The sequence below is a fragment of the Mus pahari genome, chromosome 22 (genome assembly GCF_900095145.1).
Source record: "Mus pahari chromosome 22, PAHARI_EIJ_v1.1, whole genome shotgun sequence".
Lineage (NCBI taxonomy): Eukaryota > Metazoa > Chordata > Mammalia > Rodentia > Muridae > Mus > Mus pahari.
Genome location: NC_034611.1, coordinates 27045338 through 27072701, shown reverse-complemented (window position 1 = coordinate 27072701; position 27364 = coordinate 27045338). Strand labels below are relative to the sequence as shown.

Genomic DNA, 27364 nt, shown 5'->3' with positions numbered 1-27364 from the left:
AATAAAAAAAAAAAAAAAAAAAGAAACCTCAGAGCTCACTCCAGCGACATACCTCCTCCAACAATGCCACGCCTATTTCAAGAATACCACATGTCTTCACAATTCTCAAACAGTTCTACCAGCAAGGACCAAGGATTCAAATATAGGAGCACATGGGGACCATTTTCATTCAAGCCACAAAACCCCAGGTTATAATTGGTGGTTATTTATTCTATGTAACAGGTCAGAAGGTAGTCATACTCTTGACCAGATATCAGGAAAAGGAGAGAGAAAGGTAAGGGTTGGTGGGGAAATTGCATGGAGAGTCTGATGTGCAAGATCCCAAGACCTATCATGGGTTTCGGGACCAAATGTTTTATCAGGATTAACATTAGCAACATGGAAATGAAAAAAAGAATGAATCGACCTTCGACAAGAGCCATGTATCCTTTAATCAGAACAGTAGGGATAAGAATCTCTCCATAGAAAGAGAGACCTCACAGGCATGCCTCAGGGGGCATTATGGGCAAGGTAGTTTTGTGGGTAGAAGATTTCATCTGCAGGTCTATTTTCCTGCAGTCTCAAAGTTGTGATTACCAATGGAGGTTGGTGTGGCTTCTCAGGAGAGCAGATATTCTCAGAGGGAAAGGGAGGTTCCTTGGTTTATGAGACCACACCATCTTCCCTTTTTCCAGACCCCACTGGGCTACAGATGATACAAGCCTGTCCTTAGTTCAGGGGACCACATCCCTCTGACCAGTCTTGCCTGTGTTCCTTTATTCCATCTGAAGCTTTTGGGTCACTAGCACTTGAATTTGGGGCAAGCAAGCTTAGGTGAATTTGAGTAAGGAGACATTGCATTTGAGTCTAAATGGATATAACTTTTAGCATTTATTTATTCATTTATTTATTTATTTATTTATTTATTTAATTTTTTGATCATCAAAAACTTGAAAGGCAGGCCTCTCAGCAGCCTAGGTAAGTACGCTACAATGAAGCTGTGCACTAGCCTTTCACTGTTGCTTAAGCAGCTCTTGCTAGCTGTGCTAGTGTAGGAACGGCTAACAGGAATAATCTCACTGCACACTGTTGTAACCAAAGAGTCTCCTGTCATGTGGAAACAAACGAAGGGCTCAGAAACCAGAGCTACTGGAGAGTAATGCAGAGAGAGTAGCATAGACTTAAATGTATTTATAGAACACACGCTTTCCAATGACAGCTCACATAAGAAAGAAATGTGGATATACATTGTCCTAACTTGTAAAACAAAAAATATGACATGACATGACATAACTTTCTTGACCTAAAAGGGATATTTCTAAATATTTATAAGGAAATGTACCCATTTTCTGAACCCCGAAAGACCACCACGTAGCCAGTTCCGATGCAAATGCACGAGGGTCTTTATTCAAACTCGACTTTGGGCTGCACCACCATCTCTGACACAGCAGGAGGAGGGGGGTGAAGCCCTACGTCCCGTTTCTAGCAAGCATTTTTAGAGTCGAGCAAACAAGAAAGGGGGTTTCTAGACTGGCACTCACCTAATCAGGGGGCTACTATAGAATTTTGTTGCCCGTTAACATAATTGGCTGGTGCGGGGAGCCAAACCATAAACTTAGTTTCTGCTCTCCTCCTGATTGGTGGTTGTTAGGGAATAGAGTGCCAGGGCAGGCTTGTAACCTGGAAACTAGTCCAGGCACAGATTTGTCGGTGAGTAACCTGGAAACTGAGGTGTGATACCAGCTTGTTAGTTAACTCGAGTTCATCCTTAGGTCAGGTTTTCTAAGGTAGAGTCTAGCCTCTCAAAATATAGTATACTAGTAAATTTAAAAATGTTGTCAAAAAAAGATAGTAACCTTCTTTGAATACAGGACTCTATTATTTGAGTAAATATTGTTATCATACCAAGAGATAAAATTGGATAAGACATGCAGCAAAAATGAGGAAAAATAAATATATTGGAAGGTAAAATTAATAATTCTAATGCAGTAGTTTTTCATGGTTGGTGATAGTTATTCATGCTTTAATATTCAGTAGTTTGTTGTTCTTTTTATTTTAAAAATACATTCGCACTCTTTTTACAAAACATAGTTTATTTATTTTAATTTGTTATGTGCAGATCTGACCCAATAAATTCTGCAGTATCAATGTCCTAATGCAATTAACCCCACTTACGCGCACTTACTAACAAGGTTGAAGACGTTGTGATGATTTGCCTTTGTGGCCCAATGTCTAGCAACCTTGACTTTGCACTTTTTCTCTCTGAGATAAAATCCTGCCTACAATGTGTTATTCTTTTGTGGCTACTGTTACATTATTTGAACATGCAAAATTTCTACCTTAACAAGTGATTGAATTATGAAGTATATGACCTTCTGGCTTTATATAGTGTGATAATCAAGGTATAAACTTTCTTAGTACCCAGTTAATTAAAAGAGAATATAAATTTTAAAAGAATTCAGCATTATATGTCTGAAAGCAGTGCTAAGTTGATAATATCCTATTCAAAAAAATTTAACACTTATTATTTTATAATTTATATTTTAAATATTTTTACCATATTATCAAGTATATTTTTTACATATAATATTTTTGGATAAAAAATATGAAAATTATGCTTTTTCTCTCCCTATTTCATGAAATGTCTCAAGGGTCTACAGTTATTTGGCATTTGGATTTTGTGTAGATATAATTCACACATACATGTGCATGAATGTTAGTAAGATATGTTGTTCATTCAGTAATGTTTCAGAATTGTGATTTCTTTTCAGTAATTATTAATCTGTGTCCTTGTAAAATTTTTTTATTCTGTTTAATTTTCGAATCTACCATCATTGCTTTATCCTTATATGTGTGACTGAGTGCTTTGACTTGCTATTGATTTGTTTGCAAATATTCTAGCTCAGTTCAGTTGTTCTGCTTTTGTGTTCTGTAATATTTATTTAATAAAATCTTCAATACATACAAAACAACTCCTCCTCCTTCCACTGCCACAGGGGCATGGCCAATCCCCCTATGTGCTTATAGGCCTTTCTGGAAGAAGAAGTGTCTTGCAGTAACTCTTATTGAGAAACTGGGGGAGTCTGTGTCAATTGAGTAGTATAGGAAACCAAATTTTAGGAATCCTTAACATGTAAATAGAGCACTGTCTGAATCAGAAGATGTAATATTGTGAACAATACAAAGATTTTGGGGTTTGATTTGTTCTTTATTCTCATAGATTAGGTTATTAAAACAATCAAATTAGTTTTAGCAAAATGCAAAAGCCGCATTTTCTTTACATTCTTACATCTTAATAAATATAAGTAAAGTAGTGCTATAAATAGGACTTAAAAGAACCATAATCAATTTTCTACGAACCAGAGATGCTCAATCTACTAGTCATCTCATGCACAAGAAGTATGAAGGACTAGTGAGTGTGAAGTCAACAGGCATGTGAAGTCCTATAAACCTTCAGTGATGTGTGTCTACAGCTGTGGGTGTGAGGTCTGGACTGCACAGTGAGGATGCCAAAGGTTAGGTAGGAGAGCTAAATTCAGATTGCCTTAGGCAAATCCTGAGACAGAGGGATAACTACTTGTGACTCTTAATGAGCCTCCAGGTTTCACTTCTTGCTGAGACAGAAAGGACGAGCAAAGAATTTCTGGATATTTATGTTGCTTCAGAGTATACCTAAAATTCCTGGCACATGCTGTTATGCTTCCCTTCCCTTCCCTTCCCTTCCCTTCCCTTCCCTTCCCTGCCCTTCCCTTCCCTTCCCCCCTCTCTCTGTATGTGTCTCTCTTTTTCTCTGTCTCTCTCCTGCTTCTCCTCTTCCTCCTCTTCTTCCTCTTGTTCCTTCTTTTAAACAGTTAGAATGGTAGCTAACATGGTTAAACATTGGATGCTTTCTCCGGAAACCTGTGAAAAGACCAGGATATCTATTCTGGATCCCTTTCTCAGTGGTACAATAGAAGTCTAATCAAGGAACACTGATTGTGAGACAGAAGTAGAAATTCACTAGGAAAGAAAATGAAAATTGTTTGTTTACAAATTATATCTTTGGTTTTATTGTGTTTTATAAAAAGATCAGAATGTGTTTTGGTAGATCCAGATATGATGAAGTGGAAGGGGTACCTCAGTGTGCCCATGTTAAGGTATCCCTCTCCGCTGAGGTGAGAGAGAGAGAGAGAGAGAGAGAGAGAGAGAGAGAGAGAGAGAGAGAGAGAGAGAGGACACTTGCACAGGTGACAGGGGTGGGCATGAAATTCTAACCTTAGATAAGGAACCCTTGGCAAATAATAACTGTTTAGAACGGGAGAATGTTCTTTTTAAGGGTATGGCACTTGGTAGGTCACATTATGGTATCTTACACCCAAGAGAATTCAGTCAGCAGCCACACATTCAATTAGTTTAAAAAAGAAAGAGAATACTTCAATTCGTGGTTCAGGAGGTGGGGTTGGTCTGGGGCGAGTTGGGAAAATGTGATCAAAATACTCTATGAAATTCTTAAAGAAATGATAAAATATTATTTTGTAATTTTGAAGGAAATTATCTCTTATTTTCATAAAATTTAACCTAGTCTTCTTGAGAATTTTCTTTGTATTTTAAACAAGGCATACACCATTTACCAAAGAAAGGACAACTCAATGGGGAGAGTTGTATTTTTCTCTCCAACCCTCTTGGAGTCTGTGACACACTGGTCATGTTCTGTATGTGGGATGTGGAAGATAACTTCCCCCAGGAGCATTCCTCCCAGATAGAGCACTTATAAATTCTAATATTGTATGCATTAATTCAGACCATGTTATTGGTCATGCATTAAAATTGCAATCTAAATTAAAAAAAAAAAATCCCTGTGGCAATCATGAAGTCTTCCTGGGGTGCTAGATTGTCTGCATACGTGCTGCGATTGGTGAGTCTCCTGACAGGGGGAGTGGGGTGTCTCTGACACTTTCGCCTGTTCTTCAAATATTTTTACTCCTATTGGGTTGCCTAGTCCAGCCTTGAACTGAAGGTTTGTCCCTAGTCTTACTGCATCTTGTTATGCCATGTTTACTTGGTCTCCCTGGAAAGCCTGCTCTTTTCTGAAGGGAAGGAGGAGTGGATCTGGGGGAGAGGGAAGGTATAGGTGGGGGACAAGAAGGAATGGAGGAAGAGGAGTCTGTAGTCAGGATGCATCGCATGAGAGAATAAATAAGAAAACTGAAAAAAAAAAAAAAAAAAAAAAAAAAAAGCTGGGCATGGTGGCGCATGCCTTTAATCCCAGCACTCGGGAGGCAGAGGCAGGTGGATTTCTGAGTTCGAGGCCAGCCTAGTCTACAAAGTGAGTTCCAGGACAGCCAGGGCTATACAGAGAAACCCTGTCTCGAAAAACCAAAACCAAAAAAAAAGAAAAGAAAAAGAAAACTGAAAAAAAAAAAAAAAAAAAACCATCCTGTTTTGTTGCCATTGTTTAAGGAGTACTGCCACTGAGCAGTTGTGGACTGATGACCTCATCATTTCATGAAGTGCTGCATTAGCTTTTGTGTTTGTTAAATAGAAACATTCATGTTTTAATCTTCAGGAAGAAAATTTGGCACATAGTACTATAAATGGGATCCTACTTCTATCCATATGTACAGGTTAAAATGTACATATCTATTTCTGTTATAAATGTGTTATATGTACATTTTTGAGTATTTTGATATATAAGCATGTACTCACATACATATCTGATTTTATGTCCACTAAGTGAACATACACATTGTTTATCTTCATGTAGAACACTTTAAAATTTTGACCACTTAGTAACCCACGCCTCCCTCTGTCTATTTAATTTTTAAATTTTTTAAATTTATTTTTTACTTATTCACTTTATGTCCCAGTCATTGCCCACCTCCCAGTCACCCCCTTCTGTAACGCTTCCTCCACATCCCATCCCCTTGTCTGTTCAATTCTTGTTAGTTAGAACTCAGTCACATGGTGGTACAGGATATAGAAATTAAACTTAATCAATGCCTAGTGAATCAATTTTTAATAGTTCTGGTGTCTTCAAGTGTCTGTCTCTTACTAGCTATCTATTATCTGCACATAGTCTTTTGAAAGCTTGTATTCATTCTTTTAGCAAAGATAAACTAAAAGCTTCATTTAGGACTATATCTCAAAGTTACGGCTATTGGTTATACACCCATCCTTCCATTAACTGCCATTATAGATATTTCAGCTCCACTAACATTAAAAAAAAAAAAAAAAAAAAAAAAAAAAAAAAAAAAAAAACAGCTTTCTTTACAGTTGCACAGAGATGAAACCAGGGAAAGGTATTGAATCATTAACAGCATATTAACAAACAAACAAAACAAAACAGAGTCACAATTAAAGTATTGATTCGTAGTAACCATGCTGTTTCCATGGGCCTATTTATTCAAGTGTTTTCCCTAACAATGTTGCAAGTTTTAAATTTAGATCTTGGATTTTTTCCATTTTTTGGGGGGGGGGGGGAGCAGAGAGGGAGGGTCCTGGGAGTAGAGGACCTTTTGTCTTTGCTATCTTAGAAGTCTTCCCTCATCTCTTATCCCAGTGAACAAATCTAACGAGGAGATTGGAGAAAATGTTCCATTTGAAGATGAGGTGTCATACAATGTGTTCTGGTTTGAACGCTCAATGACTTGCAGGTTTGTTAGGTCATAAAACTGGATATTTTAATGGTACACATTCATAAAATACATAAAGGCATCTACATACCTCTAGTACTATCTACTTAACAGTGACCAATGTCAAGGTTGTGTTGCCGATACTGTTTTTAAGGCTGTTTTTTTTCTCTGCTCACCTTCACTCTGCTCAGCTTTCCCTGAAGGCCTTTCTGGATCAGTGACATAGATGGGAAGCCTGACCTCGACATTAGGCCTTTGTCAAAGGGTAAGGCATCTTCTTTTAACAAAGAAGATTGTAAGGATTTAATAGACCTCTTAGAATCATGCTTTTTTCACTGGAAACACTTTATTTTTTTTTGAAATGGGTCAAGGAAGTACTTCATTTTTATGACTGTCCTTCATGTTTCTGCCTTCTACCCTTCCCTTTTACTTTTATTTGAAATTGCTCCACTTCACTGCATTAATGATCCATTACTTCATGTGAGCAATACTAAGCACACTAAATATAATAGTGTTCAGTGAAGTAAATTTTATAAACGGATTGCCTATGTTTTACATATATATATATTACATTATATAATATATATCATATATACAATACATTGTATATTTTATAATTACATACTATATTTAATTATATATAATTAATTATATAATATACTTATGGCATATTATATATTATACTATATTATATAATATATATACTACATATATTACATTATAATATATTATTAGGTAGTATATATTAATAAATATTTTACATAGAGAAAGAGAAACAGTATTTTTATGATGACTACATTAATGACATATTTGATTTTATTTTTACATAAAGTTATTTATTGCCTTGGAGAATATGATCAGATACATTGGAGGAAGAAGACACATTTCAATAGCTTATTTCTTTTTTCACTGTATTGGGTTGAGAGATAGAAATTAGGTCCTCATGCTTGGCAGAAAGCACCTTTATCTTCTGAGCTGTCTCACTGAATCCAATGATATATATTTTCTCATTTGGAGATTATACCATTAGATTGCTGATATACTAATTATGTCTTACTATATCTTGGAGACACATTTAAAGACATATTTATTTAGTGCAGATCCACTCTTCTAAAAATAGTTTCTCAGACTGACAATAAGCTATTGCTTTTGAATGTTTTGGCTATATGTTATAAGAGAAAAAAAAACAAATTTTGATCATCATTCAAGATACACATACATAAAAATACAAGGCCAAAAGCACATGCATTAATTACTTTTCTATCACTGTAATAATGTACCATGATCAAGACAACTTATAAATAGAATGTATTATTGAGTTTATGGGTCCAGATTCTAAGAGTTCATGATTGTAGAGTGAAGCATCTTGGAAGGAAAAGCTGAGAGCTCACAACAAAAGTGGGAGGCTTAAACAGCACACTTGGTGATGCTAGGGGACTTTTGAAACCCCAAACCTGCTCCCAGTGTCTCACCTTCAGACCACACCTCCTAATCCTTCCTAAAACAGTCACTCGCTAGGGACCAAGTACTGAAATATATGAGCCTATTAGATCCATTTTTATCCAAAATATTATAGGACATGAAGTCTATAGTGAAATTATTATTGAAAAAGCTACTCATGTGGTGTGTGCACCATAAGTTACTTTTCTGGGACTAAGCTAGTTTTTTGTATTGACCTTAAAAGTTACTTGAAAATACAGAATTTTTCTGTAGTTGTATACCCAGTAGTTATATTATTCCTTTCAGAAATTAGTGTAACATGAACTTCATACCTCTACTGTGGTGTTGTTTTTACTCACTAGTATATTTAATAACAAATAAACAATTTAATAACAAACTAAGGCCAGATGTGTCTGCATATGTCTTTAAATCTAGTGCTTAGGATGTTGAAATAGGATGATTATGATTTACATGTCACTCTGAGCTACATGCGATTCTGTCTTTAAATAAACACATAATTCCCATTCATAATATATGAGAACAATATATTTAATTTAAAATTACATATATATTGATATATATTCACTTATAAATGCTTAAGAATTAAATTACAACTTCATTTTATCCAACTTTAATAATACACAGATACTATTAAATGATATAATCTTTAATTGTGATTAAGTTTCTACTGAAGTTTAAAGCATCATTGCATACCTTACTATTGGAGAGAGAGTGAATGTTGAAGCTATCTTAAGAAGTCAACTATCTAAATAAGTGCCATTTAAAATGTCTTTCCAAGATGCAGCAATAAATAATTATATTGGAAATCTAGTGATATAATATCCAAAGCATAAAATATGCATCATTGGGGTAAGATACTATTCAGGATCAAGTATAGAATGTAGGAATTAAAAACATCTTTAGTTAATATCTAAATGGTCTTTCTTTATTGCTAATAAATAATAGAGTCTTTAATTGAAATTAAGTTTCTATTGAAGTTTAAGGCATCATGGTGTATCTTATTCTTGGAAACAGAATGGATGTTGAATGTTTATTAAAAATCCAAATGAGAGCCGGGCATGGTGGCGCACGCCTTTAATCCCAGCGCTCGGGAGGCAGAGGCAGGCGGATTTCTGAGTTCGAGGCCAGCCTGGTCTACAAAGTGAGTTCCAGGACAGCCAGGGCTACACTGAGAAACCCTGTCTCGAAAAAACAAAAACAAAAACAAAAACAAAATCCAAATGAGATTTTAACAGTTCTTTTGAACAACTTCTAATGAAAATACAATAAGAAATTGTAAAATTTAAATCTGCCAATACATTATCTTGTTTTTCTTTTTGCTATAATCTCTGAATTTATAATCTCTTTCATATTTTTCTAAGGCCAGTTTATAGAACAAAACATGAACATAACATGGTGTGGAAGATTTTGAAGAATATTCCAGCGTTAACCTCTCAACTTAGCAAGGAGGATCTGAAAATCCTGAGTAAGAAAGTCATGTCTGAAACCTGGATCAAAGCTAGCACAGGTACTTGACTAACATGGGACATCTGGCAGAATGGAATGCATTTAAGTACACTAACTTTGTGATTGTTACGTGCTTATAATTTTACCTGGCATGCTAAAATGTTTGAGCATTTCAAACTTTAGTAAGATTTATAGCATATTGTCTTAGTTAGGGTTTCTATTGATATAAAGAGACACCATGACCATAGCACATCTTCTAAAGGAAAACATTTAATTTGGGCTGGCTTACATTTCAGAGGTTTAATCCCTTGTAATCATGGTGGTAAATATGGTGGTATGCAGGCAGACATGGTGCTAGAGCAGGATCTGAGAGTTCTACATCTTGATCCATAGGTAGTAGAATGAAAGTATCATACTAGGCCTACCTTGAGTTTATGAGACCTCAAAGCCTACCTCCACAGTGACACATTTCCTCCAATAAGGGCACATCCACTTCAACATGGTCACACATTCTAATAATGTTACTCCCTGGAGGTCAAGCATCAAAACACATGAGTCTCTGTGAGTCATTCCTATTCAGACTAACACATCTATGTTTGTGTACTTGCTATTGGAATAAGTATCCAAATTACTCTTAGTACCCCTGGAGATACAATGGTCTTAATTTCCTGGACTTCTGGTTCATCAGATCTTGAATAGAGCCTAAAGTATATTTATAATCATTTGTTGATTATACAAACACACAGTACAAATTTATTAGCAATCCACAGCAGTCTTTCACAGTTGGTTAAAATGCTTGTCTACATAGTTGTAGATATAACTCTAGATATTGGGAAAGCACTCATTAGACATAATATTCATCTTTGTCTCTTTACCAAGGATATAGAAGTTACTTCATTATAAATACATGCATCTGAACCTTTTAAGGGAAGGAAATCAAGACTTTTTGTGTCTGTTAAGAAATTTATTTATTTTTATTCCTTACATAAATAAAATGATATCATTGTTTGCAGGTGTGGACCCCAAGTCATAAACATATTACACAGAGGAATTCTGCTTGCAAATGAATTTTAAACACACTTCAGCCATCTGAACTTGTCCTCTGTATTTGCTACTGTTTGTGGAAAGCAGTTAATCAGGAGACTGACATTTAAAATGAAATTGAAATCTTGGAGACTCATGATTTTTGAAAGATTTACCTAACTTGAAGATTTTTCCTCAATGGTTTTCTCTCTTAATTGGCTCCATTTAATTAGTGTCTAGTGGTGGAAAATAAATCAAAGGAGTTTGCTGTGATTAAAATCATTTTAAGGCACAGGGACAGGGTGCAAATGCTCACTGCTGCTTGGCTATTAGCTTGAGGATAGTAATTAAAAATTACATTATACTATGAAATTATATTTCTAATGATAACAATTTATGGTACAACATAAGTGTCCTTCGATAAAAGATTGACAGTCTTCAATTCAATGGAATTGTAGGTACTGGCTGAAAAGAATATCTTGCCCTAGCCCTCGGCCCCTTGGGATGGTCATTGGGGGTAGGGGATAAGATGACAAGGACCCAAAGATACTGACTCTGGTTAGTCAGATCAGAAGCAGAAGTAGACTCATTTACTGCAGAGTTGGGAGTGCCTTTGTACCCTTCACCCATGCCCCATTGGCTGGTGACACCCATGCCACCTTGTTGTGGCACCATCTGATTGGCTGGGCAGACCATGTGCTCTGTTGTCATTTATCTCCACGTGCCAGGCAGATCTTAAGTCTTTAAAATGAAGATGCAGCTGTTGCACATGTGTGGGCCATTACTGAACACCAGTCAAGGTATGCTGATGCATTCTGCCTATAAGAATGTACTTGTATGTACACGCATATGTGTGTGTCTCTGTATAGAAACATGCATGCATGTGCGCGTGCACACACACACACACACATTTACAAAAGGTAGTAAATAAAAGTGCAACAGTACAAACTTAAAATATCTATAAAAAAGTCTAAACGTATGAAAATACACATATATATTTAAAAATATAAGTGGATCTAGAATGACACTTTGAATTTACATACATTAATTTTTTTTTCTTAGTGGGGAAATGTACAATAGGGGCCTAATATGGTTTGGGCATGGTTTGAATGTTCCAAAACAGTCTACTGTGATTGAAGCCTTGGTCTATCTGTGGCCTAATAAACAGTGTTGGGAGGTAGTAGAACCTTTGGGAGGTGGGTCCTAGAAGGGTATTCTTTTAAGTGATTTTTCTATAATATATGTGCTATTCATTGAGTTCTTGTAGGGGATTGTGATAGTAGTAAGCATGGCTCTGTTACACTGTCCTTTCTTTGGTCCTGTTAGATATTTGGTTGATACAGTATATCTTCACAATCTGGCTTTACCATCAGCTCAACGATTGGCATATGCGATCTTTGGTTCATACCTACCAATCATGGCCTAAATGTACCCTTTCACACTCCTAAGTCAAATAGCTCAGGCTTTTATTGAAATAATGAAAGCTAATATATGATCAGTAAAGGCAAATAATTTTCTATTTCTTCTACATGTATGGATGGGCTAATTGGTACAATAATTTTAGAGTCATACATACTTTAATCAGAGATTTATATTTTTCAAGGAAGTTCTACAATTAAAATTACGAAGAAACATTTTATTCTGATGGCATATTAACACTTGTCCATAATTATTAATAAAATACCAAGTCTTACAGGATTATAAGAAATACAGGATTTCAGCTTGCATCTTCTAGTCTTTTAAAAATTTATAAGTCTGTTTTTCTTCACCTACCCGTATTCAGATCCCTTGGAATTTTTAAGACATGTAGTTCTAGCTGCTCAGATGTTTCCCTATCAAAGTGTCAGCTCATTAGGTTCACAAACTTTGAAGTTCTCTTTGTTCATCCACCTTAAGAAAAAAAAAAAAAAAAAGCCGAGGTAGGTGTCTGCATCTTTCCATTTGCTTTATTTGCCTGTGTGCTTTCCTCTGTCTGCTGTGATTTAAAGTGCTCCCTCATGCGGACCCTTGTCCCCAGGCTGCTGACTTTCAATCTGCCACAGAGGCTCATTTCCCTAGCGCAACTCTGCACAGCTGTTTATACCTTCTGGTCTTTTTTTTTTTTTTTTTCTCCTTTCTTAATGGCCATTAGTTCTTTTGAGCTGCATTATTTAAGGAAGTTTCCGGAATATTTCCATCCTCTAATAACCTCTTATACAAACAAAATATGAAACAAGGAAACAGCACTAGAACGTAATTAAATCAAGCATATATATGTTTCTAAGTAATTACGGAATTAACCATGTGACATTATTATTTACTATAAAATTACCATAACTGAAGATAGCTTATATTAACTGTACCAAATGACTGAAAGTAAGGGATGGAGGAGAGGCTGGCTAGTCAGTACGAATTGTGAATCAGGTGTTGATCTGTAGTCTTTCTCCAGACAAGAGATGATGTTCTCTCATGCAGCACAGAACCATAGAGAAACAATGGACAGTCCGTCTGGGGATTTTCTGCATTCTGCAGTGTACTGTGTTGTGAGGCTGTCATACAGAGCAGAATAGGTGTGTTTCTGGCATTTTATTAATTTCATTTATTTTTTAATTTATGTAATCTTATCTTTGTTCTTATGCTTAAAATAAAATTTATACAATGACAACTAAAGGAGAGAAGAAAAATGTGCTTCTACGTTAAGGTTTTTCTGGTTTTGTTTTTGTTGTTTTGTTTTGTTTTTGGGATAGGGTTCTCTGTGTAACCCTGGCTCTCTTGGAACTCACTCTGTAGACCAGGCTGTCCTCGAACTCAGAAATCTACCTGCCTCTGCCTCCCAAGTGCTGGGATTAAAGATGTGCACCACCACTGCCTGGCTACATTAAGTTCTTAAAGAACACTGTATATGTATTTAAGCCATATAGTAAAATCCTCCACACCACAGTTTGAATTAATGAATGAAATATTTTACTGACAAATCAATAACCATCACATATTAATACATAAGCAAACGTTTTTGAATGAGTGTCGATATATGTTTATAAACACATCTAAAATTTATGGATATAAATATGAAACTATTTTAATTGTAATTAAATAAAAATATTCCTCAAGCGAAATGATTTTGTCCCAATAACTACAATCAGATGAAAATACTGGAAGTCAGAAATGCTTCTTTACCAGGTAACTTACATAAAAGCACAGCTCTAACTGTCGAGTTTTGACAGTAGCCTTCGGAATCCCTGGACCTCTTGTGAGCTGTGACTTGCTGTACCATCTGTAGATAGCACCATATGACATTTTACTAGCTTCAGAAAAGATTTTCAAAACACTAAGTTCAGTTTCTACCTGAACTTTTCCAATAAGTCAAAAAGGATAATGCATAGTCACAGGTTATGTGTATTGCTATGAAACGATGGATCCTTAACTCTTCATTTAATCTTTTCCCTCTGTAGCAAGCTTAGATGGAAGGATAAGACATAAATATAGCAATCTTTGCAATTTATTTTAACATAATTTTTCTTAAGGACCCTTTTAACCAGTCGCTTCAAAACAGGGATGATTTAGTTAGGAAGTCCTTTCATGAAGATCAATCTCTCAAGATTGCTGAAAACTGCTTTCCTGCTTTATTCTGTGACTTCTGTCCCTCTGTTCTAGTAAAGTCTGTCCCAAAAGCTTCTATCTGTTTCCTTTTTCTCCATGAACGTGTTCATTCTTCCTCTGGCCAGTGACTCAGCTCCAATAGACATGGTTCTGCGTCTTACATGCCATGCCCTGATCTTACTCCTACTGGTGGCCGCTATGGGGTCTCTCTTTCCTAGCACACCTGTCCAGGAACTTGGAAAACGTCTTACGAGCAAACTGTTTGCCTTTCACTAGACATAGGCATAGATCTTTTTCTATGACCTGTTTCACACATGAAATCTTAAAAACATGGAAATTTAAGCTACTTCTTTCCCCCTAAAGTAATTGAGTTCATTCTTTGTTCCCTCCTTCCTTCTTCCCTCCCTCTCTTCCTTTCTTCCTCCCTCCCTCCTTCCCACCCTCTCTTCCTTTCTACCTACTTTCCTTCCTTCTTTCCTTCCTCATTCTCTTCCTCCCTTCCTCTTTTCCTTCCTTCCTTCCTTCCTTCCTTCCTTCCTTCCTTCCTTCCTTCCTTCCTTCCTTCCTTCCTTCTTTCCTCTCCTTCCCTCCTCTCCTTCCTTCCTCTCCTTCCTTCCTTTCTCCCTTCCTCCTTCCCTTCCTCCCTCTTCCTCCCTCTCTTCCTTCCTCCCTCCCTTCCTTCTTTTCTCCCTTCCTCCTTCCTCCCTCTCTTCCTTCCTCCCTCTCTTCCTTCCTCCCTCCCTCCCTCCCTTCCTTCCTTCCTTCCTTCCTTCCTTCCTTCCTTCCTTCCTTCCTTCCTTCCTTCCTTCTTTTTCTTGTTCAATCCTCCATCCATTTCTACTCATCAACTCCTCACAGGTCTCCCCTTATTATTGCATCAGGAGGCACATTTGTCTGCTATGTCTTTAGTTTAACATTAAGAATCTAATAAGACCATCAATGTTATTTCTTTCCCCACAACCTGCACTACATCTTTTGGCACAACGAATGCTGACCACCCTGAATAAGCTTTCTGGACAGTTTAAAATTGACATCTCTATGTCAGGGTGTATGGTATCAGTAATAGTGTCATGCCATTTAAGAGTACTGTAACTAAGAGCAATAACTACTTCAGGTACCTCTGGGGCCTCTCAGGGAGTGATGGTGTCACTTATGTTTGGAGACTCCACTAAATCTCCTTTTTAAATTATATATTGAAGTCAGCTTAATAACTAGTGTATTCCTCTCATATTCCCAGTAGTGATTTTTACATTTGCTTGGAATTATCTATTTATGACTTATTTCTAAAATCCAAAGTAAAAAAAAAAAGAGCAGTCTGAATATTTATGTTTCTTGATTTTCAACGCTCTTTAAAATTTTGATTATTAATATTTGTTGCAATGGTACATATATATGATATCAAGGCTTCATTCTTTATTTGAAATTATTGTTTATTTTAAAAATAGACATTTTTATTACTGAGGCTTAAAATATGATTGTGGATTATTTGAAAGATAGTTACCATTTCAATTGACTCTAACAAGTATTCTTAACATACTTTGAATTAGATATCTTAAAATACTTTTTCTTATACTTATGTTTAAAAATGCATAAATTTTGTTTCCTATACTTGACTGATGATGAGATAATTTCATCTCACTCTTATCTGTGTTTTGGTTATAATTTTCCTGTATTGTAGTGTAGGAAAAACTTCCAAATAAAATGCTCTACATTTCCAAGACTATTCCAAATGCCATCTTTTTCAATAAGAGAGATTAGATCATTTAGGCCAGATATAACATTTTTATCTCGTCATATATTTTCTACTTCTTTAAGAGTGCTGAGGTTTGGGTGCTTCATCGAATTATAATACATTTAGTGGCTTCTATTAAATATTAGTTTTTATTTTTGTCCTGAGAATAGACTATCTCAGTATTAACAGGCTATTTTAGTGTGTTGGACCATTTTTCCCACCCTCACCCTTCAAAGTACACATTATTTGTAGATTGTTTTACTGAAATCATATATATATATATATATATATATATATATATATATATATGAAATCTTATTATACTTGTGCTATGCAACTTCTGCTTGCATGAAATTGGAAAGGATATATTAACTTTATGCTCAGTGTATCCATCTCCAAAGATACCTAACATAGTAACAGATATGAAGAAACTATCCATTTTCATCCTATTTTGTGTGGAATCATGTATTTCTAAAGTAGCTTTTATGGCTCAATATTTTAGAATCTTTTTAAACACACACACACAGACACACACACACACACAGACACAGTTTTTTGTTTGTTTGTTTGTTTTGTTTTTCGAGTCAGGGTTTCTCTGTGTAGCCCTGGCTGTCCTGGAACTCACTTTGTAGACCAGGCTGGCCTTGAACTCAGAAGTCAGCCTGCCTCTGCCTCCCGAGTGCTGGGATTAAAGGAGTGTGCCACCGCACCTGGTGACACAGTTTATTTTTTACTGAGCTTATATATAAGAGGATATAAAGAAAGTAGATATTCAAACACCATTTTCAACAGCAGACAACATTCTAAGTGAAATAAAGGATCTTTGTACCCAAAACAATGAATACTCTGGTGTTTCTTCAGATCATTTAAATCTTCTGCCTTTTATGAAAGTGCGACTTAGCCTTCCAAGAAATGCATGCTAAATACCCCAAATGATCAAGGCTGTGTGCTTGGAGCTTTAAATCTGAGAGCAGAACCATGGCCCCATCTTTGAGGAGAATGAGATATTTAGGTAGAGTATAAAGTATTCCGTGACACAAGTGCTATGAGGAAACTTGCCTGTGATGGGCATTAGTTATTTGGAATAAAGCTGGCCAGGATCAGGGAAGTTTTTCCTGATCAATAGATGACACTTAAATTCAGTTTATAGGTCAAAGGGGTATTAGCCAGTTGACAGTATGACCTTATTCATCCAAACTGTTTGGAACGTTATGTTCAATTTGGAATGGGTGATTTTAAAGACCTGGGCATCAGAGAAAGGGAGATACTGAGTAATTAACAAACATTTGCTTTAATCAACCTTTGTGTTTGACTTTTAACCTTTGAAAAAGTCAATAATAAAATGATTAATTAAAATTCCCTTCAGTTTTAAAATTCCTTTAAATGCCTTTTGTTCTCTTTACATAAGTAGTTAAAAGAGTTTTGTTTTAAATATGAAATTATGCAATCATACATTTTTACAAAATTTAAAATATTTCTTTGGATATTTTTTGTAATGTAACTTAACTATTTAATACTTTTTATAAAAATTAGTCTATTGGGTAGGTTTTCATGAAGTCTTAATTTTCTAGTGTCTATTATTCTATATTTTATGCCTCTGAAATCAGTATTTCTATAATATTATCTGAGTTTTCTATGGCACTTAAATCTTTTAATTAAAATTTGTATGAAATAATTTTACATATGTTGAAATGTACACAGAAAACCTCTTTACAAAAGTTTACATTTAATCTTTCAATGTTGATAATTGATAACTGTATTTATTCACAACTCTAGTAATCAGTATCTTTTTTTATTTCTCTGTGTTTTAATTGTTTTTGAGAACTTTGCTGCAACTATTTTTTACTTCAGGCAATCATGGTGTATAAACAATTTGTCTATACATCAGAACAAGTAACATAAAATATTTCTCAATTAACTATTGAGAAATGTTTGTTAACTCTGCTTAGGCAATATTTTAGCTATATTAATTTAAAGAAATATTAGAGATCAATTACAGAATTCTGGCATACATAGTAAGCCATCCTTTTTATTGAGAAGTTTTATGGATACATAAAATGAACATGTATACATTAATTTACATAAATGATATGGATCCATTACACATATATGCAGTATACTTCTATGTCTGAGTTTGAATGCTTGCAACTTTGTATGTATATATGTGTTACTCAGTGGTAGCAATACAGTTATTAACTTATAGAAGTTCATATACTTTGGGAAAGACACTTACATAATTTGTGAGCTGTTACATAATTATTTTGAGTCTTGATTTCTTCATTTGAAAATGGACCAGTGCTATCAGGAGCCATTTTGCCTGCTTCTGTGAAATCCTGCCTGTCAGGTAGAGTCAAGTCAGGCTAGTCTTTACTGGCAGAATTCCTGGCCTGCTGACACATAGAATGATAAAAGGAGATACACTTGAAGCTCAAGGTGAGGGGCTCAATGTTCTGTTAATGTTGGAAGAAGGAACAGCAAAGAATAGGAAGGCCTATGGATGAGTACAGATATTGATTGTACATCAGCCATTGTCTCTGCTGGCTTGTGACTTTGTTTCCCATAATACTATAAAGTACATAAAGGCTAAAATAATAAAACTTAAGGCTGCTGAAATACCGACTGGACAACCCTCCTGATTTCTTTTTCTTTCTTTCTTGTGAAACTTTTTGGTTATTTTGGTTATTTTCTTTATTTACATTCCAAATTTTGTCCCCCTTCCAGGTTTCCCCTTCACAAACCCCTATTTTATCCCCCGTCCCCTACCTCTATGAGGGTGCTCTCCCACCAACCCACCCACCCATTCCCTCCTCACTGTCCTAGCATCCCCCCACAATGGGAGCATCATGCCTCCACAGGACCAAGGGCTTCCCTTCCCATTGATGCCAGACAAGCCAATCCTCTTCTAAATAGGCAGCTTTAGCCGTGGGTACTCTTTGGTTGGTGGTTTAGTCCCTGGAAGCTCTGGGAGGGGGAGGGTCTGATTAGTTGATATTGTTGTTCTTCCAATGAGGTCCAGAGAGTAAAGGCCATCAAGAGTCTATACCATCTAGGGATCCATCCCATCTGCAGATACCAACTGAGACACTATTGCTGATGCCAAGAAGCTCTTGCTGACAGTAACCTGGTATAGCTGTCCCCTGATAGGCTCTGCCAGATTTTGACCAATACAGATGTGGATACTTCCAGTCAAGCATTGGACTGAGCACAGGGACCGCAATGGAAGAGTTAGGTGAAGGACTGAAGGAGCTGAAGGAAACTGCAGCTCTCCTGGTTTCCAACCTTTGTCTCTGAGTCTTCTTTTCTGTCTATTTTGTAATCATCCTTACTACCCCCTCAGGGGACTGCTCTACTTCCTTACCAGCCAGAACAGTAGATAGTGCTATATGACTTTCAGGCTAGGAGAAGTAGGTTAAAACTTAGCAGCTATTGTATTGCAAATATTTAATGCTAAGAATATGTTGCTGTTGAGAGTGTCTTTAGGACGCTGTTGAGAGTGTCTTAATGGAAAGAGTTGCTTCTAGATTTTGAGATTCAGATTTACGTTATTTCAAATGAGTCATAATATTTGGTATAATTCTTCATGTCACTTACAAAAATCTAAGTATATTAACTCCTATTTCCAGGAGATAGTTTTAAGCAAAGATAAGTTTGGAGTTCAATCAAGTATGATTATTTTGCTCAGTAATCAATACAGTCTGTTTGATAGGGATTATTTAAGTTACACACTATTCTTTAGGGAGCACTAAACTATAGTGCCACATATCCTTAAGGACTTCGTCTATTACATGTTTATGTTTTTAGCAGGTGTTCGTAGAAACGTGTGTTGACATTTCCTCTTTGAATTTATGAACAAACAGTTTTGAAACATGTTTTGAAACATGCTTTTTAAAACTTAAAATGAAACATAGTATAATATATACTCCTCTATTTATACACTCATTATATACATATTTATTATATATACTTATAATATATATTTTATGTATAATTATTAGTGATATGGGTATATGTACATATAGCCATTATATCTATCTATCTATCTATCTATCTATCTATCTATCTATCTATCTATCTGTCTGTCTGTCTGTCTGTCTGTCTGTCTGTCTGTCTATCTATCTATCTATCTATCTATCTATCTATCTATCTATCTATCTATCTATTATCTATCCATCTATAGACATACTACATAGATTACACTAACCAAGATGGGAATTTGAAGGCTTGCTGTATTGAAAACTTTCTGTACTAATATCAGGGTTCTGGACTTGGAGATAATATTTTCTTTCTCACTGCCTTAAGTTTTATTGTTTATAGAATAAGAGCAAGCATAATACCTGTTCCAAAATATCAATAAAGATAAAAATAGTGATCACATACAATATATTTTAAACTGCCTATAATATAGCAGTGCACTTAAAACAGGGGTTACCAATTATTTTCATTAATGAATGGACCCTCATTCTCCCTTTAACAGTTTTTCACTCATTATATTAACATGTTGTCTTAATATGAAAGGCATATTTCAAAACACCATTCTCTTGTAATTACAAATGAAGCACATATATGTTTCTATGTACCTCTGTATCTATCTATCCATTTATCTATTATTTATCTATCTACACACATACACATTATCTTTTAACAATATTGTAAATATACATCTTGATTACATCCACATCTGGCTAATCATTTGTTTTACTCATACAGTAATTTGAAGCTTATAATCCACCTTAATTCGAACTTTTTGTTAAGTGTAATTTGTGGTGATGACATATATTCTGGTCTACATATTTTTTCATGGTCCTGTAAATCTTCCAGTTTGAATCCTTCATGGCATTATTTTAAACAGAGATTCACCTAGACAGGGACTATGTACAAAAGTTACTGTCTCTCAGCAAAGCCTACAGGACAGGGATGCTTTCTTTAGAAAGACAATGAAGTAACCCTTATCCACAGGTGAACATGTTTTATGCGGAGCATGCCGCTTATGTTTGTGGCTCCTTGTGTGGCGGCTGTGTACTCAGTAGGACATGTACACCAACTGATGATGTTCCATGAGTTGTAAGAGAGATTAGTGTAAAGTAGATTTCATCATAATCTCGTTAATTTTTGCAACAGGAATCCACACATAACAACATGATAATTCTTTTTATCAGATCTGATTCATTTAAATATGGACTTGAAAACCATTACATTTGGATGTTACATTTCTGAGAGTTATATATAGCTACTCCTTTTATAAAATAACCTTCTTTAAATAGAGTTGGTTAAATTTGATTACTTGCATATTGCTTATATTCCCCATGACAATGCAACTATGTATATTAGTAATATATAAACCAATCATACTTAGAGCCAAGGAAAATACTGGCAATATCCATACAGACACAGAATTCAGCTTCTATAATAAAGAATTAAAGGGCATTGTTCAGATAAACTGTTTATTTATCTTACTTTATAACAAGACAGCGGGCAGGGGAACCACTTAGAAAATGTCAGGATTATTTAATTGTTCTGTCTTTTCATTTTAGTTTCAAGATATTTTTCTTAGTTCCAGCATCATATTCTGGTTCTCAGCAGCCAGAGGAATGGATGGGAATACTTGGAAATAGTCTCTTAATATTTTACTAATCAAATGTTATTGTGTGAACACACATGTTAAGAGGATGTGTGAAGTAGTAGTTTTAATATTGCTTGTATGGCATCCAATAAAATTGAAGGTTTCTTGGCCAAGGGTCAGGGGAAGATAATTTACCCTGAGAAAGAAAGTAGTGATGTGCATCAGAATTTACATTGGACAAAACCTTCCTACCACTTTTAATGTGAACAGTGCCTGCTTAATCTGACCAAAGTCCCAACATAGACGTGACGTCTTCTGATTGACTTTGCTCCTGTCTCCATCCTATATGGTCATAGATCACCTAATTATTTTATTTCAGTTATCTCAATACACAGATTGTTTAGTGCCTGATAATGTACCACCAAGAATGCAATTCGTTTTAATCATAGACATCCATGCAAAACTAATGCCTGCTTAAAAAAATAAAATTACTCTTCCATAGCATTGGGAGGATAATAATTGAGAGAGTTAATAAATTCTCAAGTTAGAGAAAAGTGCAGAATATACAAGCAATTGATGACATTTGGTATGGTATAAAAACATATAATTGCCTCTGAAAATGTTTGCAAAGTTTCTACTTACAGGAAATGACTGGGTACCCTGTAAGAAAGTATCTCATAGCACTTTTATGGTATTCTCCATTCATAATGTGATGTAAACAGTCGTGAAATGAGGAACTACACTGTCCACTCTCCATATTACAAAGAATATGCTTTTTAAGAACTGGAAGTGATTGTGAATTATATTACAGTACTAACAGGAGTATATACTTCCCAGGGCTGCAGGTACACAATTGAACAAGGACAAGAGGTTGTGGAAACTTACTGTGTAGTAGGATGAGTGCTGCCCACTATCTTTCTGGGGCAAATGTTAATGGAATTATTAGTAGGGATTTCTTGCCATATAAAGCAGGAAAATGGCAATTTTGTGAAGAGAAGTTTAGAGTTAAAGATTTTCTTAATCCTATTTTTCTTATAATGGCCTAAGTCTATTGATAATGAATGTTACCTTGTTCTCACTTTTATTAAAATCTAGTAATTACTATATGACATGATTTAGTAAGGGAAGGGGTAATTATTTAATTATATGTAAATTAAAATAAAAATATTCCTAACTGAAAATAATAGCCTAAATCAAATATTCCTGTTATTCTTGTCTGATTGTGGGTGACTCCGTGTTGCACTGAGGTTATTGTGCTACTGTAGGCTGGCAGAAATTAGCTTAAGGTATACCAGGTTTGATCGATGTGTTAGATATGTATTTGGTTTCAATTTATTTCAGTGACTGGTGATGATGGACTTTATGTCTTACTGACGGGCCAGGCTCGACGTCGTATAAAGGTGTTTAGAAGTCTGATTGAAGAAAATGACTCAATCATCACTTCACTCTACAGGGATAGTTTTCTTTTTGATGCAGAGTTGAAAGATTCTACAGTGGCTCAGCTGTATGTCCCTTCAAAGAAATTAACAGTAAGAAACTTTATTTCTTTATAAATACAGAGATAATAATATTACAGTTTTTAATGTCTTTGAAATTTCTAGATGCCAACATCTTTGGACATTTACATTGACCAAAATAACATACCTTAAATTATAAATGGTACTGATAATATTGAACTTAATACTTGATTGAAATTTTTAATCAGGAAGCCTTCGGTAGCTATTGTACACTTGAAGTGGTTACATGGTGTATTTTATAAAATGACAAGATAGGAGTGGCTGATACACTGGAAGTGAAAAAGTATTATCTTGGATGAAGAAATGAGGCCAGATGACTTAAGGGGGGACAGAGAAGGTTAGTAATATGTGACTTTAAAATCATGCAGAATGTGCTTTTATTATGTTTTCCTTAATATCAATGCTTAAGGAATCACAGAATAGATTGCATTATAATAATTAAAATATATTTTTAAAAATATCTCTGGCTTCTGTGTAGTATTTCATGACTGTTAATGTAACAAAAATTCAAGTTTAATAGCTTTTGATTCCATATATGGGTTAGATTATTTCCTTACTTTTTATTCCTTAATATGTTATTAATTTTAAAAATTATATAATTTCACATTTCCTCTCCTTCCTCCTTTCATATATGTAACCCCTCTGCTTTCTCTCAGGTTTATGGCCTCTATTTCTTTTGTTATTGTTACATGCAAAAAGACACATAAAAAATGAGGCAAGAAGTCTCACCTTAAATATAGACAACATCATTCCATAGGTTTGGTCTCAGACAGAATTAATGTGCAAGTGACCTGAGTAGCATCCTCCATCTCTCTCTGCCTCATACCAGTAGACTGGTTGTCATGTCGGACTAGCTGTACCTTCAGATATTAAACCACAATTAATTCTGCATTCTTTACATTGATTCGTCAGAGAGTCTGTCAGATCAACAAGGAAAGGTACTAGTCTCTTCCTTCCTTCAGAGATCTAATTTCTTTCTTCTAGAGGTCTTTGTTAAGTTTGTTCCTAGATTCTTGCGACTCTTGGGAATGGAAGTAGAGCCTGGTATCTTTCTCAGTGTGTTTTGCTGTTGGTTCATAAAGAGGCTTCTGATTTCTGTAGGTTGATTTTTGCATCCTGCTGCTTTGTTGATAATTTCTAGAAGTTCTCTTGGGAATTTTTGAGCTCTTATTATAAAAATGTATCATCTGAAAATAGAGATATTTTGACTTCTATTCTGCCAATTTATATTTCTTTATTTTTTTCCCTGTGTTTGTGTTCCAGCTAGTGCTGTAAGCACAAAACTGAAAAGGAATGAACTGAATTAGAAATTTATTTTTTATTGAAAAAAATTGTTTCCTATATTTACTGACAATTTCATACAAAATATTTTTTTAAAAAATTGATTGTAATAAGTGAGAAATTAAGTAATTCACTAGATTGATAACATTAATTTAGGATATTTAACTTGGCATGCCATTCTTTATGTTTGTGTGCAGCTCAGCTGTTAATATGTTGTGTGGATGTAGGGGCTCTGTCAGAACACTTTCTTTACTCTATTTTTTCTTCATTCTTCTCTCATAAAATACATTCTGACTGCAGACTCCTTTCTTTCCACTCCTCCAAGTTACCTGTACCCTCCTATCCTGTTCCCCATATCCACTCCTCCTCTGTTCCCCTTCAGAAAAAAAATCAGGGTTCCTCGGATAGCAAACAAGTGTGACATACAAAGTTGGACACAAACTCTTCTACCAAGTCTGGATAAGGCATCACAGTAGGAGGAAAATTGACCCAAGGACAGGCAAGTGAGTCAGGGACCCCCTATTCCCACTGTTATGAGTGCAAAAAACTCCCATTTCTGATTATAAACGGCTTGTCTTTTGCCTTAGGATATGTTGGCTATGGCAGTAGTAAAGTTCTCCTATAAGATCTTGTTCTCTCTAGCCCTGGGTAATTAGCTAGATTTTCAGTTCCAGGACTACATTCCTTGCTTTTGAATAGACCTCTAGTGCAATTAGAGAGATGCTGGTATTGTCAATGCCAGTATTGTATCTTTAGAGATATTTTACCATGCTGGTAGTTGATGAGGGAAACTCAAACTCAGAGATACTTTTCATGCCTCTAATGAATTCCAATCTAGTTGAATACTAAGATGGTTAATCTCAGTTATCAATTTGTTGAGATCTGAGTTCATCTGGAAGACACATCTCTGAGCCTGCCTTTGAAGGATCATCTTTACTAGATTGAGGTGGGAAGGCACTCCCATGGTAACTGGCACCATTATTTCTGATGGACCCTGAAATAAAGAGGAGAAAAATGAGCTGAGCACATGCATACATCTCTCCTTTGATTTCCAGTTGTAAATCCAGTGTGATCAAGGTGCCTCAAGCTCCTTCAACACTGATGTTAATTTCACTATGGGTTCTACTACATTGAACTTAATTTTCCCTTTTCAGAATTTTTTTCCAACAACAGAAAAGTAACTAAGGCAGGAGTCTATACTTCATCACATACATGTTAAATGGCTTGGGAGAGTGACAAGTTACTAACACAAAGTTTGATGAGATCTTAGAGGTGTGAAGGTGTCTCCTGGGAGAGGAGGAAGCTAGAATGATGTCTAGGGAAAAGTAGTAACTGTCTACACTACAAGAACAGAAGTAGTTAAAAAGCCTGGTCTACCAAGTGAGTTCCAGGACAACCAGGGTTATATAGAGAAACCCTGTATTGAAAAACCAAAAAAAAAAAAAAAAAAAAAAAAAGTTAATGATTTGCTGGGTGTGATGGCACACGCCTTTAATCCCAGCACTCGGGAGGCAGAGGCAGGCTGATTACTAAGTTTGAGGCCAACCTGGTCTACATAGTGATTTCCAGGACAGCCAGAGCTATACAGAGAAACCCTGTCTTGAAAAACCAACCAAACAAACAAACAAACAAACAAACAAACAAAACAAAACAAACAAACAAACAAAAAACAGAACCAAACAAGTATGTATTTAAGAAAGAAAGTGGCTGTATTAGTTTAGGCAAACCTGATAACTCATTGCTTGGAAGATTTCATTATTTCATTTAAAGGCTCCTTTGACTTCTGGTTTAAGATTTAGCCCATGGGTCTTCCAGCTGGAGACAGAAAAATAATGGACAGTTTAATTCAGGACCCCTACTAGTGTCAGTGTCAAGCTCCCCCCAGATCCTCCTGTGTATTCTTTGTAAATCTAGAGGAGTTACCAGCATCCTTATGAGATATTCCATCTGATGACTGCATGACCACAAAGAAGAGTTCACCCAGGGTTTTACTCTCTTAACACCCAAGGTATTTTTACTTTGACTAGGATCTTGAATTATACAAAGAATAAAATAAAAACAAATGCTTTATAATTAGTATCATGTCAAAGACATAATAAAAGATTTAAAAAGAGAACTAAGGAAAGAACCAATGAACAAAAATGGGTATGTAAAGGCAAAATTGAGATTTTTATTTAAAAAAATGAAGTATAGCTATCATTGGAAGAATAATCACAAAAAGTCACAATGGAGATAGCAATGCAAGATTAAATACTATCAATAACAGAGAGATGTGGAAATAGAATCAGAATGGGGGTTTAGTAGATAGAGTTATTAAGAGCTAGAGGTTGCAGTCTAGAGTCACTGAACTATTCTACAAAACACTAAAGAGCGAAAGTCATACTCTCTCAATGAATAGAGCCCTGGAATTTCAGATGATATGGGTTAGATGGTAATCTATTCATGGAGAAATGTTGATCAGAGACTGAGATGGGGCTGCCATTTTAGTAACTTGTCAGAACTGGCAAATGGTTTGGGAGTTTTCCAAGCAGAGGTGACATTGTGGTACCAGCAGTTTTAGAAAATTAAGGAATCTAAAGTGCAGAACAGAGACCAGAGGCTGGAACCTTTTCAGGGACTCCAGTGAATTGGCAGGGAAGTGAGAGGAGCAGAGACAAGGGTTCAGAGAGCTCTCCTCTGTGGGGTGCATTCCTGCTAGGCATTACAATGCTTTCCTCACCTTGTAACACAGACAATGATTTCTTTCATAATTAGTAATACGATATGCTGTATTTTTTGTTTTAATTGGGATTGTAATAATAAAGAAGAAAACAAACTTTATTTGGACCTCTCTGTTTTCCATATTATCAGTCTCTCATTCCTCTCCCATTTTTCTGTCTATGTCTCCTGAATATTTTTGTCACTGAAGATGTCTGTAAAGTGGGCCACTAAATACCTCACTGTAGCAGTCAGATGACTTGAGGATTTTCTTTGCAGTACCTTTTCTTTTCTTTTCTTTTCTTTTCTTTTCTTTTCTTTTCTTTTCTTTTCTTTTCTTTTCTTTTCTTTTTTCTTTTTTCTCTCCTCTCCTCTCCTTTCCTCTTCCTCTTCCTCTTCCTCTTCCTCTTCCTCTTCCTCTTCCTTTCCTTTCCTTTCCTTTCCTTTCCTTTCCTTTCCTTTCCTTTCCTTTCCTTTC

The 27364-nt window shown here is 35.5% G+C and overlaps 1 protein-coding gene across 1 annotated transcript in view; it reads left to right on the top strand.

Annotated features, from left to right (window-relative positions):
• Cnbd1 (cyclic nucleotide binding domain containing 1) overlaps positions 1-27364 on the top strand; it is a 219496-nt gene that overhangs the window by 155991 nt on the left and 36141 nt on the right. Inside the window, exons 5-6 of the mRNA XM_021221891.1 lie at positions 9413-9558; positions 22733-22920. Coding sequence (XP_021077550.1) covers positions 9413-9558; positions 22733-22920 — 334 coding nt within the window. The remainder of the gene's footprint in view (positions 1-9412; positions 9559-22732; positions 22921-27364) is intronic.